Source organism: Nilaparvata lugens, unplaced genomic scaffold (genome assembly GCF_014356525.2).
Source record: "Nilaparvata lugens isolate BPH unplaced genomic scaffold, ASM1435652v1 scaffold6096, whole genome shotgun sequence".
NCBI classification, from domain to species: domain Eukaryota; kingdom Metazoa; phylum Arthropoda; class Insecta; order Hemiptera; family Delphacidae; genus Nilaparvata; species Nilaparvata lugens.
Window position 1 is genome coordinate 2,222 of NW_024091861.1, and position 15,930 is coordinate 18,151.

General features: G+C 35.6%; 2 protein-coding genes across 2 annotated transcripts; one reads left to right on the forward strand and one right to left on the reverse strand.

Annotated features, from left to right (window-relative positions):
- Positions 1-740: 740 nt before the first annotated feature.
- On the forward strand, positions 741-9,589 carry LOC120356187 (NEDD8 ultimate buster 1-like; the record flags this gene model as incomplete). Its single annotated transcript, XM_039445066.1, is given in 3 exon segments — positions 741-941; positions 3,780-3,897; positions 9,086-9,589. Coding segments are annotated over 3 exon segments (510 nt in total). The 3' UTR covers positions 9,283-9,589.
- Positions 9,590-10,646: 1,057 nt separating this feature from the next.
- LOC111053906 (mitochondrial import inner membrane translocase subunit Tim8) lies at positions 10,647-11,673 on the reverse strand. Its single transcript, XM_022340847.2, has 2 exons — positions 11,269-11,673; positions 10,647-10,937 (listed from the first exon to the last, which is right to left on the reverse strand). The coding sequence occupies exons 1-2, from the start codon at positions 11,371-11,373 to the stop codon at positions 10,761-10,763; spliced, it is 282 nt and encodes a 93-aa protein (XP_022196539.1). The 5' UTR covers positions 11,374-11,673; the 3' UTR covers positions 10,647-10,760.
- Between the last annotated feature and the right edge of the window lie 4,257 nt (positions 11,674-15,930).

Consider the following 15,930-nt stretch of genomic DNA (forward strand, 5'->3'; position numbering starts at 1 on the left):
GCAAATACACAACTTGAGATATGTAATACAAATAATACTATTAATACCGTATCCTATTCCCTATCATATATATCTATATTATATTTATGATAATAATATTCCTAGTTTAATCCAGTTCAACAATGTTTTAGCATATTTTATTGTGGTATAACTTATCTTATTGCACCTATCCCAAGTGGATTCACTCTATTTAATAAAATATAAGAGCCCACATAGACCTTTTTGGCCTGTTCATGGGTCAATGAGTCCAGTACTGTGTGATTAAAGTATACATTTTTTTCCTGATTGAACTTAAGAGAAATAAGTTTTTTCAATTTCATAATCGCACACACACACACACACACACACACACACACACACACACACACACACACACACACACCACATACACACACACACCACAGACACACACACACCACAGACACGTTGGTCATCACAAGGTGAACCGCTAGACAAAAAGATATATTGATTGGGACAAAGAGAATATCCAAACATTAGAAATAACCAATATCCTATTGATAAATAGATTGAAGTAGCCGTTCACATTGATCTTCATTCAGCGTTTTTATCCAATTTGTAATTATTGATTTATATTTTGAGAAACTACATGCGCCCGGCTGACTTATTTCTTGAGGAATGTTATTCATAATAGTGTGGCATAGGTATGATATATTCCTATCACAGGCTGAACGGGTATTCGATTCTTTATTTTATTCTATTGTTTGTGTTGCAGTGAGAGTCGTAAGATGGGAAAATGCGTGGACGGGCAGCAGTGGGTGAGTGAGGTGGTGGTGTCGCAGCTGGTGGGCATGGGCTTCCAGAGGGAGTTGGCCGTCGAGGCGGCAAGAAACAGCAATAATGTCATTCAGGAGGCCATCACGCTCATCAACGAGCAGCCACATGTGCTCACGCAACAGCTCATGCGCACGCTGTTGCACAAGGTCAGTTGCCACATCAACGATCAACTAGGTCTATAGAGAGGTCCACGTTATAATGGCAGTGAAGAAGATACGAGAACAACGTTGCCAAATTGACTCAATTTTGCCACTGAGTGTACACAGCTGCTATTCAATTCATCCCATTAAATTCGATCTGATATTAATTTTATTTTCTTTGATAAAATAGGTAATCAATTTCATTCCAAATTAAATTGATAAATAAAATAATTTGATTCTAAACTATGCTTACATAACTGAGATCAGATTTACAAACCTGAAATGGCGGCTAATTTGAAAAGCTGTGATACACCAATCTGAACTTCAAAACAACCGCAATTAAGTTATTCGGTAGGTATTATATTCCAATTTCTTTTAAAAATAAAAGAAAGATTGAAATCGTATATATAATAAAATAATTTCAATGAAAATAACTCTGAAATAGCCTTTCAATATTATTCATACCGATCATAAGTGTAGGCCTAACCTATTCCGGTAAACTCAAGCATGGACGAAGTTTAAGGTGCGTACAGATATACGCGCCTCCAACACGCTCCGCACTCGCTCCGCAATCGCTCCGATCATGAACGGTACGGGAGATGTTAGCTCTTCTCGCGTTCCACTCTTGCTCCCCGGTCGATCATCAATCGATCTGCTCGAGTGACGTTCGATTGCGGAGCAGAGCGAAACTCTGTACGCACCTTTAGGGAGGTCTCAAAGTTAACAACTTTTAAAGTGTCATTTAAAGTATAGTTTGTTTTTCTCATACGTTAATATCTAAAAATTATTTCATTTATCTAAAAATACATTTAAAATCAATTATACGACTCCTCTACTTTATCATTCTGTTATAAATCAAAATAAAAAATTGCGGCTGAGGATTGTTTGTCCACTTCTGTACAGTCACTGTCAAAAGTGAAATAAAATATTTCTGACCAACTGACAACATTGCAAAACTTGAGAGAGATAGCGCTATCTGTTTTGTTGTATGTTAGACAAGGATAGCAACACTATTGCCAATCGTACACTGCCATTATAACGTGGACCTCACTATAGGTGTATAGTGAGGTCCACGTTATAATGGCAGTGTTTGATTGTTTGTTTTGTTTTACAAGTTCGTCATAATAAATTATGAAACTGTATTAAGGGAGCAACGCTCCCGCAGTATATGACACGTCAAAGTTTAATCTAATATAATACTACCATCCTTCATATTTCAACACTATGGCCAATAGAACATAACAGATTTCACATAACATACATTAATCAAACATTAACCAATAAGGAAGTCTGCTAATCTGTAAGGACACAATACAATAAGGAATTCTCTAAGTGTTTTTTAACTTCTTCAAGCCCTCGATTTCTCTTATGTGAGATGGAATTGAATTGGATATTTTCATTCCCATATAAAACGGGCCACTCTCCAGCATGCAGACTAGCAATGGTTTTGCTATCCTTGTCTATCATTCAACAAAGCGGATTGCGATATCTCTTTCACGCTTTCTTTTTGCCAGATCGTCTTTCAACAATGTAGAAGTAATAATTAAATAACAAAATATTTCATCCCAATTATGAAAATTCATTATACAATTATTGAAAAATATTATTTCTTGCTTAATAAAATATAATTGATTATTTTAAATGAGAATGAACAGTTAATATTACATCGATAAACCTGTATCAGCTACCGTCTATAGAAGGTAGACGGTATACAAGACAGAGGTTCGGCAACGTTGTTGTTCTATCTTTCTTTCTCCACTGCCATTAGAGCGTGGTCCTCCCTATAGTTACAGCTCATGATTTATTCAAGTATGAATAGAATACGACGTACGTGACCTCTCCATAGAAGGCATTGACAAGACAGAACACCGGCAACGTTTTTCTCCTATCTTTCTCCACTGCCATTATAACGTGGACCTCACTATAGGCAGAAATTGGCAGCAAGTTACCGCAATTCGTTGAAAACTCAGTTGACAACTCTAGTGAAAACATGGCTTTATAGCCTTCTCTGAATAAAACAGGTAGAAACTTTATCCGTGTTGCCAAATTGTGAGAAATTCAATCTTCTCATACAAGGAGCCCGTATGACTTGATATATTCAAATTGACAACTCTGCTTTGTCATTGACTATGTTGTCAAACTGAATATATGGTCCACTGCAACTTCTCTTATATTTGAATTGGCCGTTTTTTCATATTATGCAAAAAGTGTTAAGGTTGAAAAAAGTCCACGCCACATCCGTGCCTTACGGTACTTGTGTGAATTGGGCCTCAGATTGATGCTATATAAGTTATTTAATTATTATGCAACCCTAATTGAAAGCTTATTGCAACAGGAAATTTAAGTGATTGGAAGCGGCAATGATTTCTGACATTTGTATCTTTTAATAATGCAGTTCCCCTTTTTGAAAGTTCCAAAAATTTGAGAGCTTCAAGAACCTGATAAATGAAAAAAGACTTGATTATTGCCATCTAGACATTTGAATTTATTTGCCAAAAACAAAGTATAAATATTCAATTATTATATCTTATTCCAGCAGAGGCAGTAGTGTTGCCCACAAATACATTGAATTTTATAAAAACACTTCACTTATATGGGCTACTTTTGTACACATTAATAAAAACAATATAAAAACTTGTAATACCCTTTATTATTAAACACTTTAAAATATTTCAACGACTAGTTTAGACCATAACTTAGGTCATTTTCAACTTGAAGGGTAGGCCTACTACAAGTTTTTATATTGTTTTTATTAATTATTACATTGAATTTTTATCTTTCAATGTTATTACATTAGTTTCATTTGCATTGTAAATTGTAAATAAATGTTCTATTCATTTTCAGATAACTGATCTGGGATTTCTATCGACAATGGCTAAGCTTGCTCTGAGAAAAAACAATTTCAATGTGGAGAGAGCAATTGAGGAGTTGACTGTCTGTAATGGCTATATTGAAGGCGAAGGTAATGAATTTGAATTAATAGAGGGTATTCTACACCGTAGTAGCTTAGATCAAATATGTCTTTTGAAAGACTTAGCCGACGTAACTTCTAATATTAATCAGTCTGTCCATTTCAAACCGGCTACGTTACGCCGGTAGATTGATTAACATTAGGGGCCACTTCAAACTCAATTGAAACACATTATAACAAATGAGACTTGACTGGATTTAATCCAGTTTAAGAGGAAATTTCGTTTGAACTGGCACTGTGCGAGCTGCATAGAACTACAAACTGATAGGTAGAACTTATACATTTGAAAGATAGAAATTTTCAGCAAAAAATATAAATTAACTCTAGCAACACATTTAAATGTATTCAGCAATACGTTGATATTAAGGTCATTCCACATCGACGTAGCGTAGTTCTAGATTCGTCTTTTGAATAACTCCTAGGGCCCTTTGCGAGCTCGGGATTTGGCCAAGTCCTAGACTTAAAACAGCTGGTATCAGAAAATTAGCTTTCCAAAACGGGGCGTAGTCGCAGTTTTTATAACAGTAGTCACAGTTTTTATTTTCTCATTTCTATAATTTGAAACGTTTTTCCTTGACAAAATTAAACATTTCTAAATAATTCAAAATAGCTGAAACTTTACACTATTTTCTTTTTTGTGTTTAATTTTCTAGTTTTTTGAAATTTAATTCAAGCGTGACTATGACAATGACTGCGATCAGTTATCTGAAAATGAATAGAAAATTCAATGTATTTGTGGTCAACACTACTGCCTCTGGTGGATTAAGATGCAATAATTGTATTTTTGTAATTTGTTTTGGAAAGCCAATTTTCTGACTCAGCTGTTTCAAGTCTAGGACTTAGCCAAATCCCGAGCTCGGAAACAGGCCCTAGGAGATATTCAAAAGACGTATTTAGAACTACGCTACGTCGATGTGGAATGACCTTAATATCAACGTATTGGCTGAATACATTTAAATGTGTTGCTAGAGTTATTTTATATTATTTTTGCTGAAAATTTTGATCTTACAACATTTACAAGTTCTACCTATCAGTTTGCACAGTTCTATGCAGTTTGCACAGTGCCAGTACAAACGAGATTTTCTTATAAACTGGATTAAATCCATATCAATTCTTGTTTGTTATAATGTGGTTCATTTTGAGTTTAAACCACCAGCTGATTAAATTCAGTTTGAGCTTTGACTGTGCAAACGACCCTTCAGCCCCGCACACACACAGACTTTTGTTCGTACGATATTTTGCCGTCCTTATGAATCCTATCAGATTAAACGGAACTTGACAAACATCATCTGTTTTATCTAATAGAATACTATTTAATCTAGGAGGGAAAAATACCGTATGAACAAAAATCGATGTGTGTGTGTGTAGCTAGCCTTACTGGTACAAAATAAATATATTTACTACGGCTGCCCACTAACTAAAGGACAAGTGTGTTGTGTCATCAGCAAAAGGCGTCGAACAGAATCTTTCAAGGTTTGTATCTCCATTTTTTTGTTTTAAAATTTTTCTTCGCTGCTCTATTTTAGGTTGAATTATTCTTGTATCTTATCTTATAATTGTAATTTTCCAGCGGTTTATTGACCGAGCAAAGTGAGGTCTAAGATTCAAGTCGACGGTTTGGCATTTCTCTTAATGTTTATATGTTGTGCATTTACGGCGAAACGCGGTAATAGATTCTCATGAAATTTGACAGGTATGTTCCTTTTTAAATTGCGCGTCGACGTTTATACAAGGTTTTCGGAAATTTTGCATCTCAAGGATAATATAAAGGGAAAAAGGAGCCTCCTTCATACGCCAATATTAGAGTAAAAATCAGACTATAGAATTATTCTATTCATCATAAATCAGCTGACAAGTGATTAGATGTGTGAAGAAGAAGCCAGTCTATTGCTGCATTTCCATAAGGTCTATAGTTTCAATCAGGTACTTGTGGATGAGAATACTGCGTGAGGTCTACTGTTCACAGAACTACTAGTTTATTGTTCTTGGTAGTTCATTTTATGTTAGAAGCTGCTGTCAATCAGCTGTTTTCCGTTCGAATCCTTTCGCTGATGACACAACACGTATGACTAGCATAATATGTATTCACACATGTTCTACACCCTTGTTCTGTCGTTAGTGACCACCCTTACTAACTTACCTACTCCCCGGGCCATCTGGGTTCAAGCACTACCTCCGTAAACAAAGCCATAGTGCATTTTGGTGACGTCAGCGCAGGTAGGGCTCCTACACCAATAAAAATTTGTTGATTTCAGCTGATCTAAATCAGCTAGTGTTTTGATTGGTGTAGGAGCCCTACCTGTGCTGACGTCACCAGAATGCACTATGGCTTTGTTTACGGAGGTAGTGGTTCAAGTCGACATGTGGCCGAATACTTACGACATTTGTCAAAGTCGAAATATTCTGAGCATACTTACTTCATACTTCTCTCCTTAGTCATGACCAAAGGTCTGGATTGATTGAACTGGACCTGCATCTCCTTCGGTATCTTCAAGTCTCTCCATATCGGATTTGACTTGTTGCCACCGTCTCTGTTTGGGACGCCTTCATGGGGGCTTGGGAGCCAACACCTTCTCAAGTTTGGACTTTTGTCTTCTCAGCACATGCCCAGCCCATCGTATTCTTTTACATTTTATTTCACCCACAATGTCTGGGCTAGAGGTCCCTGATTTATTTTAAATATAGAAGAAAAGAGTTTTTTGATGTATGATTCTTCATACAATAGAAAGTACATTACAAGTGGACATCTTTCTTGATTCATTAGCATTTTTAGATGCATAAGATCAAGTCTAAAAAATCTGGTGTGGCGCACTCACACAACTTTCCTTGCCGTTATGAAAATTTATCACATGACGCTAGTGTTCACTCGCATCTTAAGTCTACTTATAAACAAAGATCTGAGCCAGCTGGTGACAGGACAATAACGCTGGAGACACACGAGGTCTGCTATCTATTCATAGTGAATGATTTAATAGAATCTACAGTTGCCAACAGTTTGCAAAAAACAGGTGAACTAAAAACTCTTAAAGATGAATGTGATGAGTTGTATTATCTCTATCAAGTTTACAGATCTCAACATTTAAAAAATCTGTACAACTCATCTAAAAATAAATATAAGAAGTCAGTTAGGGATGCAAGAAAAAAGTACTTTAGTCACATGATTCTCAGTTCTCAGAATGTGAGTAAAACTACTTGGAACATAGTTAGATCACTGTCTAATGTTAACACAAAATCTACCAATGTAAGGTGCTCAATAACTGCAGAAAAGTTCAATAATTTTTTCACAGGACACATAGCAAACCTTAGCAGTAAGATTCCAAAGAGCAACCTGCTCTCTTCTGATTATTTGGAGAGGGTTGAGAAGCCAAATAGTAATTTTTCTTTTAAGTCTGTCACTGTGGAGTAGGTCTATGCAATGATTCATAATCTAAGTAATAGTAAATGTCTAGATATTTATGGCTTAAATTCTCTTTTATTGAAAATCTCTGCGAAGTATTAGCCTACCTATTCAATGAATATGTTGTTAACTGTTCTGATTTTCCTCCTGAGTTGAAGAAAATAAAAGTAATACCTATTCATAAAAGAGGCTCCAAAGACGATCCATCAAACTTTAGACCAATATCAATAGTGCCTATATTTTCTAAATTATTTGAGATGATAATGCAGGAGCAACTCTCTGAGTATTTCAAAAATAATAAATTATTGTCAGATAAGCAATTTGGCTGCAGAAAACAGTGTAGCACAAGTAAGGCTGTGCAGAAATTAACAAATCAAGTTGTAATGGATCTTGAGAGTAGGTTTCTTGTTACTTTCAGATCATTTGATATGAGTCGTGCGTTCGATACAGTCCACCATGATCTGTTATTAAGAAAATTGAAATATTATGGTTTGGAAATTCAGTCTGTTAGAGTGATTAAATCTTACTTAGAGGGGAGGAGTCAGTTTGTGTTTCAATCTGGATTTCTGTCCAGTGGCAATGATGTACTGTATGGTGTTCCTCAGGGATCCATACTAGGACCACTATTATTCATAGTTTATATAAATGACTTACCTTCAAATGTTGATTGTGCTACCAGAGAGGGTTTCTTGTTTGCAGATGACCTGGGTTTAAAAATAAAAGCTGATACCACATTAGAGTTAGATCACCTACTTGTAAATAGTACAAATATTGTGACTGATTGGTGCTCAGCAAATCATCTTACACTCAATATAGACAAAACCTGTGATATTAGTTTTAGTTATAATAATAATAGGCTACCAAGCAGTATTGAATCACTAAAGTTCCTAGGTATATATATTGATAACAGACTGAATTGGTTCTTGCACGTGGAGTCCCTAAGTAAGAAATTATCTAAAGGCCTTTATATGTTGAGAAGATTGCGTGGAGTTGTTGATGTTGACGTTTTGTTAAATGTTTATTATGCTCAGATATTCTCATTGTTGTCTTTTGGAATCATTGTATGGGGCAATTGCAGTAGGTCCATTGAACTTTTTAGGCTTCAGAAAAGGGCAGTAAGAATAATAATGAATGAAAACCAAAGATCTCATTGTAGGCCTCTTTTCAAAAAACTTAAGCTGTTGACTCTGCCGTCCGTCTATGTTACGAGCCTGCTTCTCTATAAATACATACGTATAAAGGGGATTTGGCTACTGGCACTGAAGTCCATAATCATAATACGAGGCACAGAAATAACATAAGAACTGAATACCTCATGTACTCACGATCACAAAAAAGCTGGCTGTTTATTGGAGTAAAGTTGTATAATTTCTTGCCACTATCTATTAGAAGCCTTTCTTGTATGAGTTTCAAAAAAACTGTTAAATTTATCCTGCAGCAAGAATGCATTTATACAGTGGCTGATTTTTATGAAATTGATTTTCGTATGTATGAATTGTGAAAATGGGTTTGTAAATTAATTTGTACTGTAGAATCGTATTGTTTCTGTGCTTTGAATTTTTTGTATAATATTATATGTATGAGTGTATATGTATATATATATATATATATATATATCTATATATGTGTATGTATGTATGGACATATATATGTGACGATTGACCATACATTTTGTTAAATGTCTTATGTCAATAAAGAAATTTCTATTTCTATAAATTTCTATAAAGAAATTTCTATTTTCTCTTTGATAGAAGTCAATTTGACACAGTCATCTTTTTCCAGTTTCTGACGAGGACATACCTTCCACAAGTACAGGCAAAACATTGAAAGACGCAGGCAAGATTCTTAAAAGAGAAAATGAAGCTTTCAGTAGAATCAGAGAAGACATAAACGAGACTGGAGTTGATGATTATTTGGATTCAACTCTCGAAGAAGAAGAACGCTTTCTTCTCCGTTATCTGTCTATTCTTCAATCGTGAATAAGCGCTCACAAAAATCATCCTGCTACCTCAACTACTTAAATTCGAGTACCTTAATTCCCCAGTGATGTGTGTAAAGATGAAAAATCTTAATTTTAAAAGTTGAGACTTTCTTTAAATCACTTGAAAATTGATATTTTGTGATTTTCTATTAACTTATAAGAGTACATTACTAACAGCTGTGATGAAAAAATGTTTGTTTTTGATTCGTGTGACATTTAATTGGCGGCAACACCCATAACTACATCAAAGTTTGACTTTATCTGAAATTTGTTAATAAAAATTGTTTATTTATAGTTCTACATTATACAGTTTGATTTCTTCCAAAGATTTTCATTAAATTTATATCTTATTAAGACTTATTGCGTTTCATAAGCTAGTAGAAGGAACGCTGTGGAATTAGTAAACTATAAGGCTCAACTCACACTTACGCGACTCAGGTCGAGAAGATACTCGACTATAGTCGAGAGCATGTGTTTTCAAATGGTGACAGTCGCGGAGACTAGAATCGACTGGTCTCAGTGTCACCATTTGGAAACACATGCTCTCGACTAGAGTCGAGTCTCTTCTCGACCTGAGTCGCGTAAGTGTGAGTTGGGCCTAAGTGTGTGACTACACTGGAGTCATATATGGAAATGGACGCTTGGTTATGCATAACTAAGCTTGCAGATAAAAAACGAAATCTGGAAAGAGTAATAGGAACACACACTGAAAGCTTGCAATTTCTGGTGCTACATGTTAATGACATTGTGTTTCATGGCAATTTCCAGATTTTGTTTTTCGGCTCATGCATGATTCAACTTGCATTGAATGTGATTACACTTCAAGTAATATTCCATAAAAATTGTAAATCCTCCATTGTCTTCAAGTTAGAAGAATAACCATTTTTTCAATGTCCCTTCAACATACTTAGATTCTGAGAAACACGACATTGAAGTCTTCAGTGCTGCTTTGAATTAAAAGGTGAGTTTACAGAGTTATCAATCCATAATCTTAATATATTGTTGAAAAATTCGACAACACTATTTTGTCTCACATTTGTGGTAGCCTATAGAAAATAATACAAAATAGCATAAGGCTAGCCACTAACGGTAGGACATGTATGATGCAATGTCATAATTAGTTTATTGTCTGCTCTATTTTTGGTTAAATTATTTTAGTATCAATATAATTTTGTAATTCTCCATTGGTTTTTTATTGTTTTATGTTAGAAGCCTCTCGCTGCTGATGAAACATGCATGATGAACATGAGTGTGTACATGGTAAAAATGCATGTTCATGCAAGTTTATCATGCATTTTCTACTGTTGGTGGCTAGCCTAGTAATTTAATTATAGGGAATTTCAGGATTCATTTTACATAACATTCAATTAACAGTATTTATTACATTATTTTAATAGATGATTACAATTATAAAACAAAAAATCTACCAACATGAACCGAATAAATTGTACATAATAAATTTGTAGATAAAATCTACTACTGGAGTCCATTAACAGAACTTTGTAACATTTTTGCAAACCTGCCGGTGATTAGTTGTGAAACATCGATGAATCGTTCTACGCAATTAGTGAGACAGGATTCTGTTTTATAGTCCATTTTTGAGCCCAATTTATCCACACATTTGTCCCAGCACTGGTCGGTAAATTCGTGAATCTGAAATAGAGAATCAATTTTATTAGTACTTATATAGAATAGAATAACTACTTTTATTTTTGACCTAGGCGAAGTTAGTGCGCATTCGGCCCTCTCTTACACTTGATCCTCAAATAGAATAGATGTAGTGTGATTATAAATTTGCACAAGCTGTAGGCTAAGTTTGAAGGAAAATGATGTTCAGGTCAGTAGGTTATTCAAGTAATAATTCTTGGAACTGTAAAACTTGAGCAAACCTGAAAAAGTGTATTAGGGTTGATCTAGTAATTTTTCAGTAATACATTGTCTAATATTACAAATAATTTGTAAAGTAATAGAAGTAGCATGTTACCTGAGCATTTATCGTTGCCTTTTGTTTTTCAATCATCAAAAATTCTTGAAGTTCTTTGTCGTCACTTGTACCTGACAGTGAATCAACTGAAAAGCTGTCTGACATTTTTAGTTTTTTAATATTATATTATTGTAAAAAAGTGGAGTACTTTTTAAGGTTTATAACCTATAAATTTTGAATTGATAATCGAGCGAGAGAGATAAAGATTGTCTTCCTTGCTTCCTTCTGCCTTCTTGATTACTATCGTCGTCTTGAAAAATTTCAACTTGTGAAATTCAAAAATGTTTCATTGAATCCTAAGAAAAAATTTCAATATTTTTAATTCTTCTCTTTTATTAAATATCACATCTTTTATTTCATGCTCTAAAATGAATAATTTTTTGTTTGTGAACCATGTGGTTCACAAAATACTAGAGATGGGAAGTTCGGATCACTTTACTGATTCGGGTCAGTCGTTCACATTCACTGCCGCGACCCGTTCAAAAAGACCCGTTCAATTGAACGGTTAATTTTCTATAGCTCCCCTATAAACAAGCAAAAAAAAAAAAAAAAGTCCACCACAGCACAGTTGGTGTGTAAAGACAATAGAAAATAGAAACAGGGGTTTACTCCAGTTGATGAACGGGTCAAATGAACGGGTTTTTTGAATAAATGTGATCCGGATCACTCGTTCACCTTAATGACCCGTTCAATTCGAACGGGTCATGACCGAACGACACATCTCTACAAAATACTTTTGAGGTTATGTTCGCTTGTTGACATGTTCACAGAAATGACAGTAGTTAGGTTACAGAAACTGAAAATCCATATTTTAATTGTTAATTGTGATTGAATTCTGTTTAAGTTTGAGTAAATAAGAGTTCCAATAGTTTGAATTATGTTATAGGTTTCTGTTAAGATGAAAACCTTTAGTGATTTGGAATTAAAACCATGGATTATCAGACAACTGTCAGGCATAGGTATGTATCACAAAATCTCTCGTAATTTTTTCATATGATGTTCGTAAGTAATTATATTGTTAGTAGGATTGATTTATAGTGTGTAATAATGTCATATGTCTTGAAATAATTATATTTTTTATGTGCCTTGCAATATTTTTCAATTAGAATGATCTTTGGCTAGGGCATTCCTGGGTTGATTTAGAATCATTTATAGTAGTGTGCTATATAAAAAACTGTTCATCACAATGATCAATAGAACATACAGTAAGAGTCAAGACACAGTGTTTTTTCCAAAGCTTCGGCACGATAGGACTGGAAGGTCTCCGATTGGCTGATTTGGTTGGCGTATGAAAAATCATCCAATCGGAAAGCTTCCTGTCACGCCGTTCAGTGCCGACTCGTCTGAAAAAACGCTTCTTAAGTTTCGGCCTAAGTTTAAAATATAATTGCAGTTTTAAGACAATCGCATTAGGATTTTTATTGAGGAACTCATATAGATTGTATAGACTTCTGTTAATCAGCCACCCTAAATGAGAGCATAATGCAAAACATCATCTACAGCTTGTCGCGAGGTCTGCCTCTTTATCAGGAACCGGTTAAGCTGATGTGCTTTGTATTGGATTCGAAACACATCTGGACTAGTCTCATCCAGCAGGTGACTAAGAGACTGTCCCAAATCTGTTTTCTGTTGCTACTTTGTATTGGATTCGAAACTCATCAGGGCTAGCCACATCCAGCAGATGACTAGGAAACTGTCCCGAATCTAGATTACTGTTGCTCAAGCTGGGGGGACAGGTGATGGAGACATATCTGGTCTTGGTGTATCATGCACTTTTCCACTGCCATATCTCCCATGGTCTATTTATGTGGGGTCATTCAGCCAAGGTTGTGGAAATACTGAAGCTGCTAGGATTATAACTGCAAGCGAACATTGCAAGCCCATATTTATTTATTTATTTACCAACGGTACACACCAATTACAACAATCAAAAAGCACAAAAAAGAAGCATATAAATAAGAATAATAATAATAATAATACTGATAAGCATAATTATAACCTAATAATAAGCATAATAACAAGCATAACAATAACAAGCTAAGTTAAAGAGGATTGGCTAGTGCCCCCTAAGCATACATATTACATAAAGAAGCTAAATTTTAAAGCAAAGCAATGAAGGTAAAGCATTCAAAGTAGCCTATAGCCAAATAAAAGAGAAAAATTTGTTAGGCTAGGTATCCTTACAGTAGTCAACCACTTCCTTCTTCTCTGCCTTATGCATATCAACAAAATTTGTTGACTCGGACTGATTTACATCACCTTACTTATACTTGATACTTGATGTCTGGGTCGTTGACTGGGGGTGCCAGATAGACCGCGTCGTAGTCGTGTACCCAGCCGGGTCATCCGGCAGGAAAAAGCGTCTCTTCGTCCAGTTCGTAGAGGGAGTACAAGGGTCGCTCAAGAAGTTGGGTTTTCATGGCTTTCTCGAATCTCTTAAGTTCCATTTACTGAACATCGGTGGGAAGTTAGCACCATAACACTAGTAGCTCTGTGAACAGTAGACCTCGCGCTCAGTAAGATACATTGAGCTGTTGTTATGTTTTCTCAAAAATTAATAAATAATTTATCAATCTAAAATGTCCAGAAAAAATCCTAAATAAACATAGAGCTTTCTGTCTTATCGTACCGTGACGTGTCGTCCCGAAATGTGAGTGTGAGCGCTGTTATCAGGTCTGGCTGCAACTGTCTACAACCTTGATGGAAATATACAATTTTCAAGATGTTCGATGTTTTTGAACGGGTAGTATTATAGTCAACTGTCTACTAACGTTGATGCTAAGATACATTTTCAAGATGTTCGATGTTTTTGAATGGGTAGTATTAATTATAGTCCACTAGACAGCTGATTTATGATGAATAATTCTATAGTCTGATTTTTATGGTAATATTGGTGTATGAAGAAGGCTCCTTTTTCTTTTTATATTATCCTTGAAATTCAAAATTTCCAAAAACCTTGTATATACGTTGACGTGCAATTTAAAAAGGAACATACCTGTCAAATTGCATGAGAATCTATTACCGCTCTTCGCCGTAAATGCGCAACATATAACCATTTAAACATTAAGAGAAATGCCAAACCGTCGACTTGAATCTTAGACCTCACTTCGCTCGGTCAACTAGGCATCAAGTGCTGTTTGACATGTATCCAAAGTCTTGATCGTTAGCCAGGAGTTCCCGGATAGATCGCGTCAAAAGAAATAAAAAAACTTTTAACTTGAGAATCAAGATAGCTTGGCATCAAAGTCCCTCAAAGCCATCCCGAGGAAATCACTGACACTATAATAGCTTCTCTCAATCAGCCACCTTTACAGCCTCTTCTTGAAAACACCAATAGGAAGATCCCTCACCAGGCCCGGCAGCAGGTTGAACACGTTGAGTGCCAACACTGGGAATACACTTTTGAGACAACCTACAGCGTGGAATCTCCAACTGTAGCCTTCCGCGGGTACCGTATGAATGCACCTGAAACCTACTCATCATGTTAGCCCTGTTTATCTTCACTGCGGTAAGTGAGGCCAGTATGTACTGCCCGAAGATGGTGTGCACTTTCAGGCGTCTGAAGATGGGTTGACAATGGGCAATGAAGTCACTGTATGTAAGGATCCGCAGTGCCTTCTTTTGAAGAATCAGGATGTCATTGTCATGCGGAGAATGACCCAGGGTGCACCTCTAGAGATCGTGGGTATGCTACAGGAGTGTAGCTCTCCGATACTTCAACAGGCTACCTGTGCAGGGATGAAGCAGTTGGATACCAGCAAGATCGAGAGGGTTGTGACAGGTTTTTTAAAAGCCAGGGCTTATTATGATGTACAGGAATTTTTGACCGAGCGAAGTGAGGTCTAAGATACAAGTCGACGGTTTGGCATTTTTCTTAATGTTTAAATGTTTATATGTTGCGCATTTACGGCGAAACGCGGTAATAGATTTTCATGAAATTTGACAAGTATATTCCTTTTTTAATTGCGCGTCGAAGTATATACAAGGTTTTTGGAAATTTAGCATTTCAAGGATAATAAAAAAGGAAAAAGGACCCTCCTTCATACGCCAATATTGGAGTAAAAATCAGACTATAGAATTATTCATCATAAATCAGCTGACAAGTGATTAAACAGATGTGTGGAGAAGTCAGTCTATTGCAGTATTTCCATAAAGTCTATAGTTTCAATCGGGTACTTGTGGATGAGAATACTGCGTGAGGTCTACTGTTCACAGAACTACTAGTTAAACGATGACCTGTCTCAAATACTATCTGGCTAACTTGCCAATAAGTCAAAGAGCAAGGCCTTAGATGTTAAGTAAGTGTGCTTTATCTTGATCTCTGCCATTTTGATACTTTTTTCGTTGTTGGTTATCCATATTGTTTTCACTAATATTATTACTCATATATTTTCATAACATCGAAGTGAAAAAACACTCACATTCTTTGTGCAACACCATTGAATGTGCAACACCAGCATGTTGTCATGTCGCCACACCAAAGAATGTGAGTGTTTTTCACTTTAAAGTTATAAAAATACATTAGTATTAATTTTTTTGTTTTATCTTTCATTGTGACAATAACACCATCAATCCCATAAGTGTGGGTAATGGATGAAGTAGAAGGTATAAGGTAGCTTGACAAAGACGAATTAAAAACACTTGCTGGCCTGTTTAGTATGT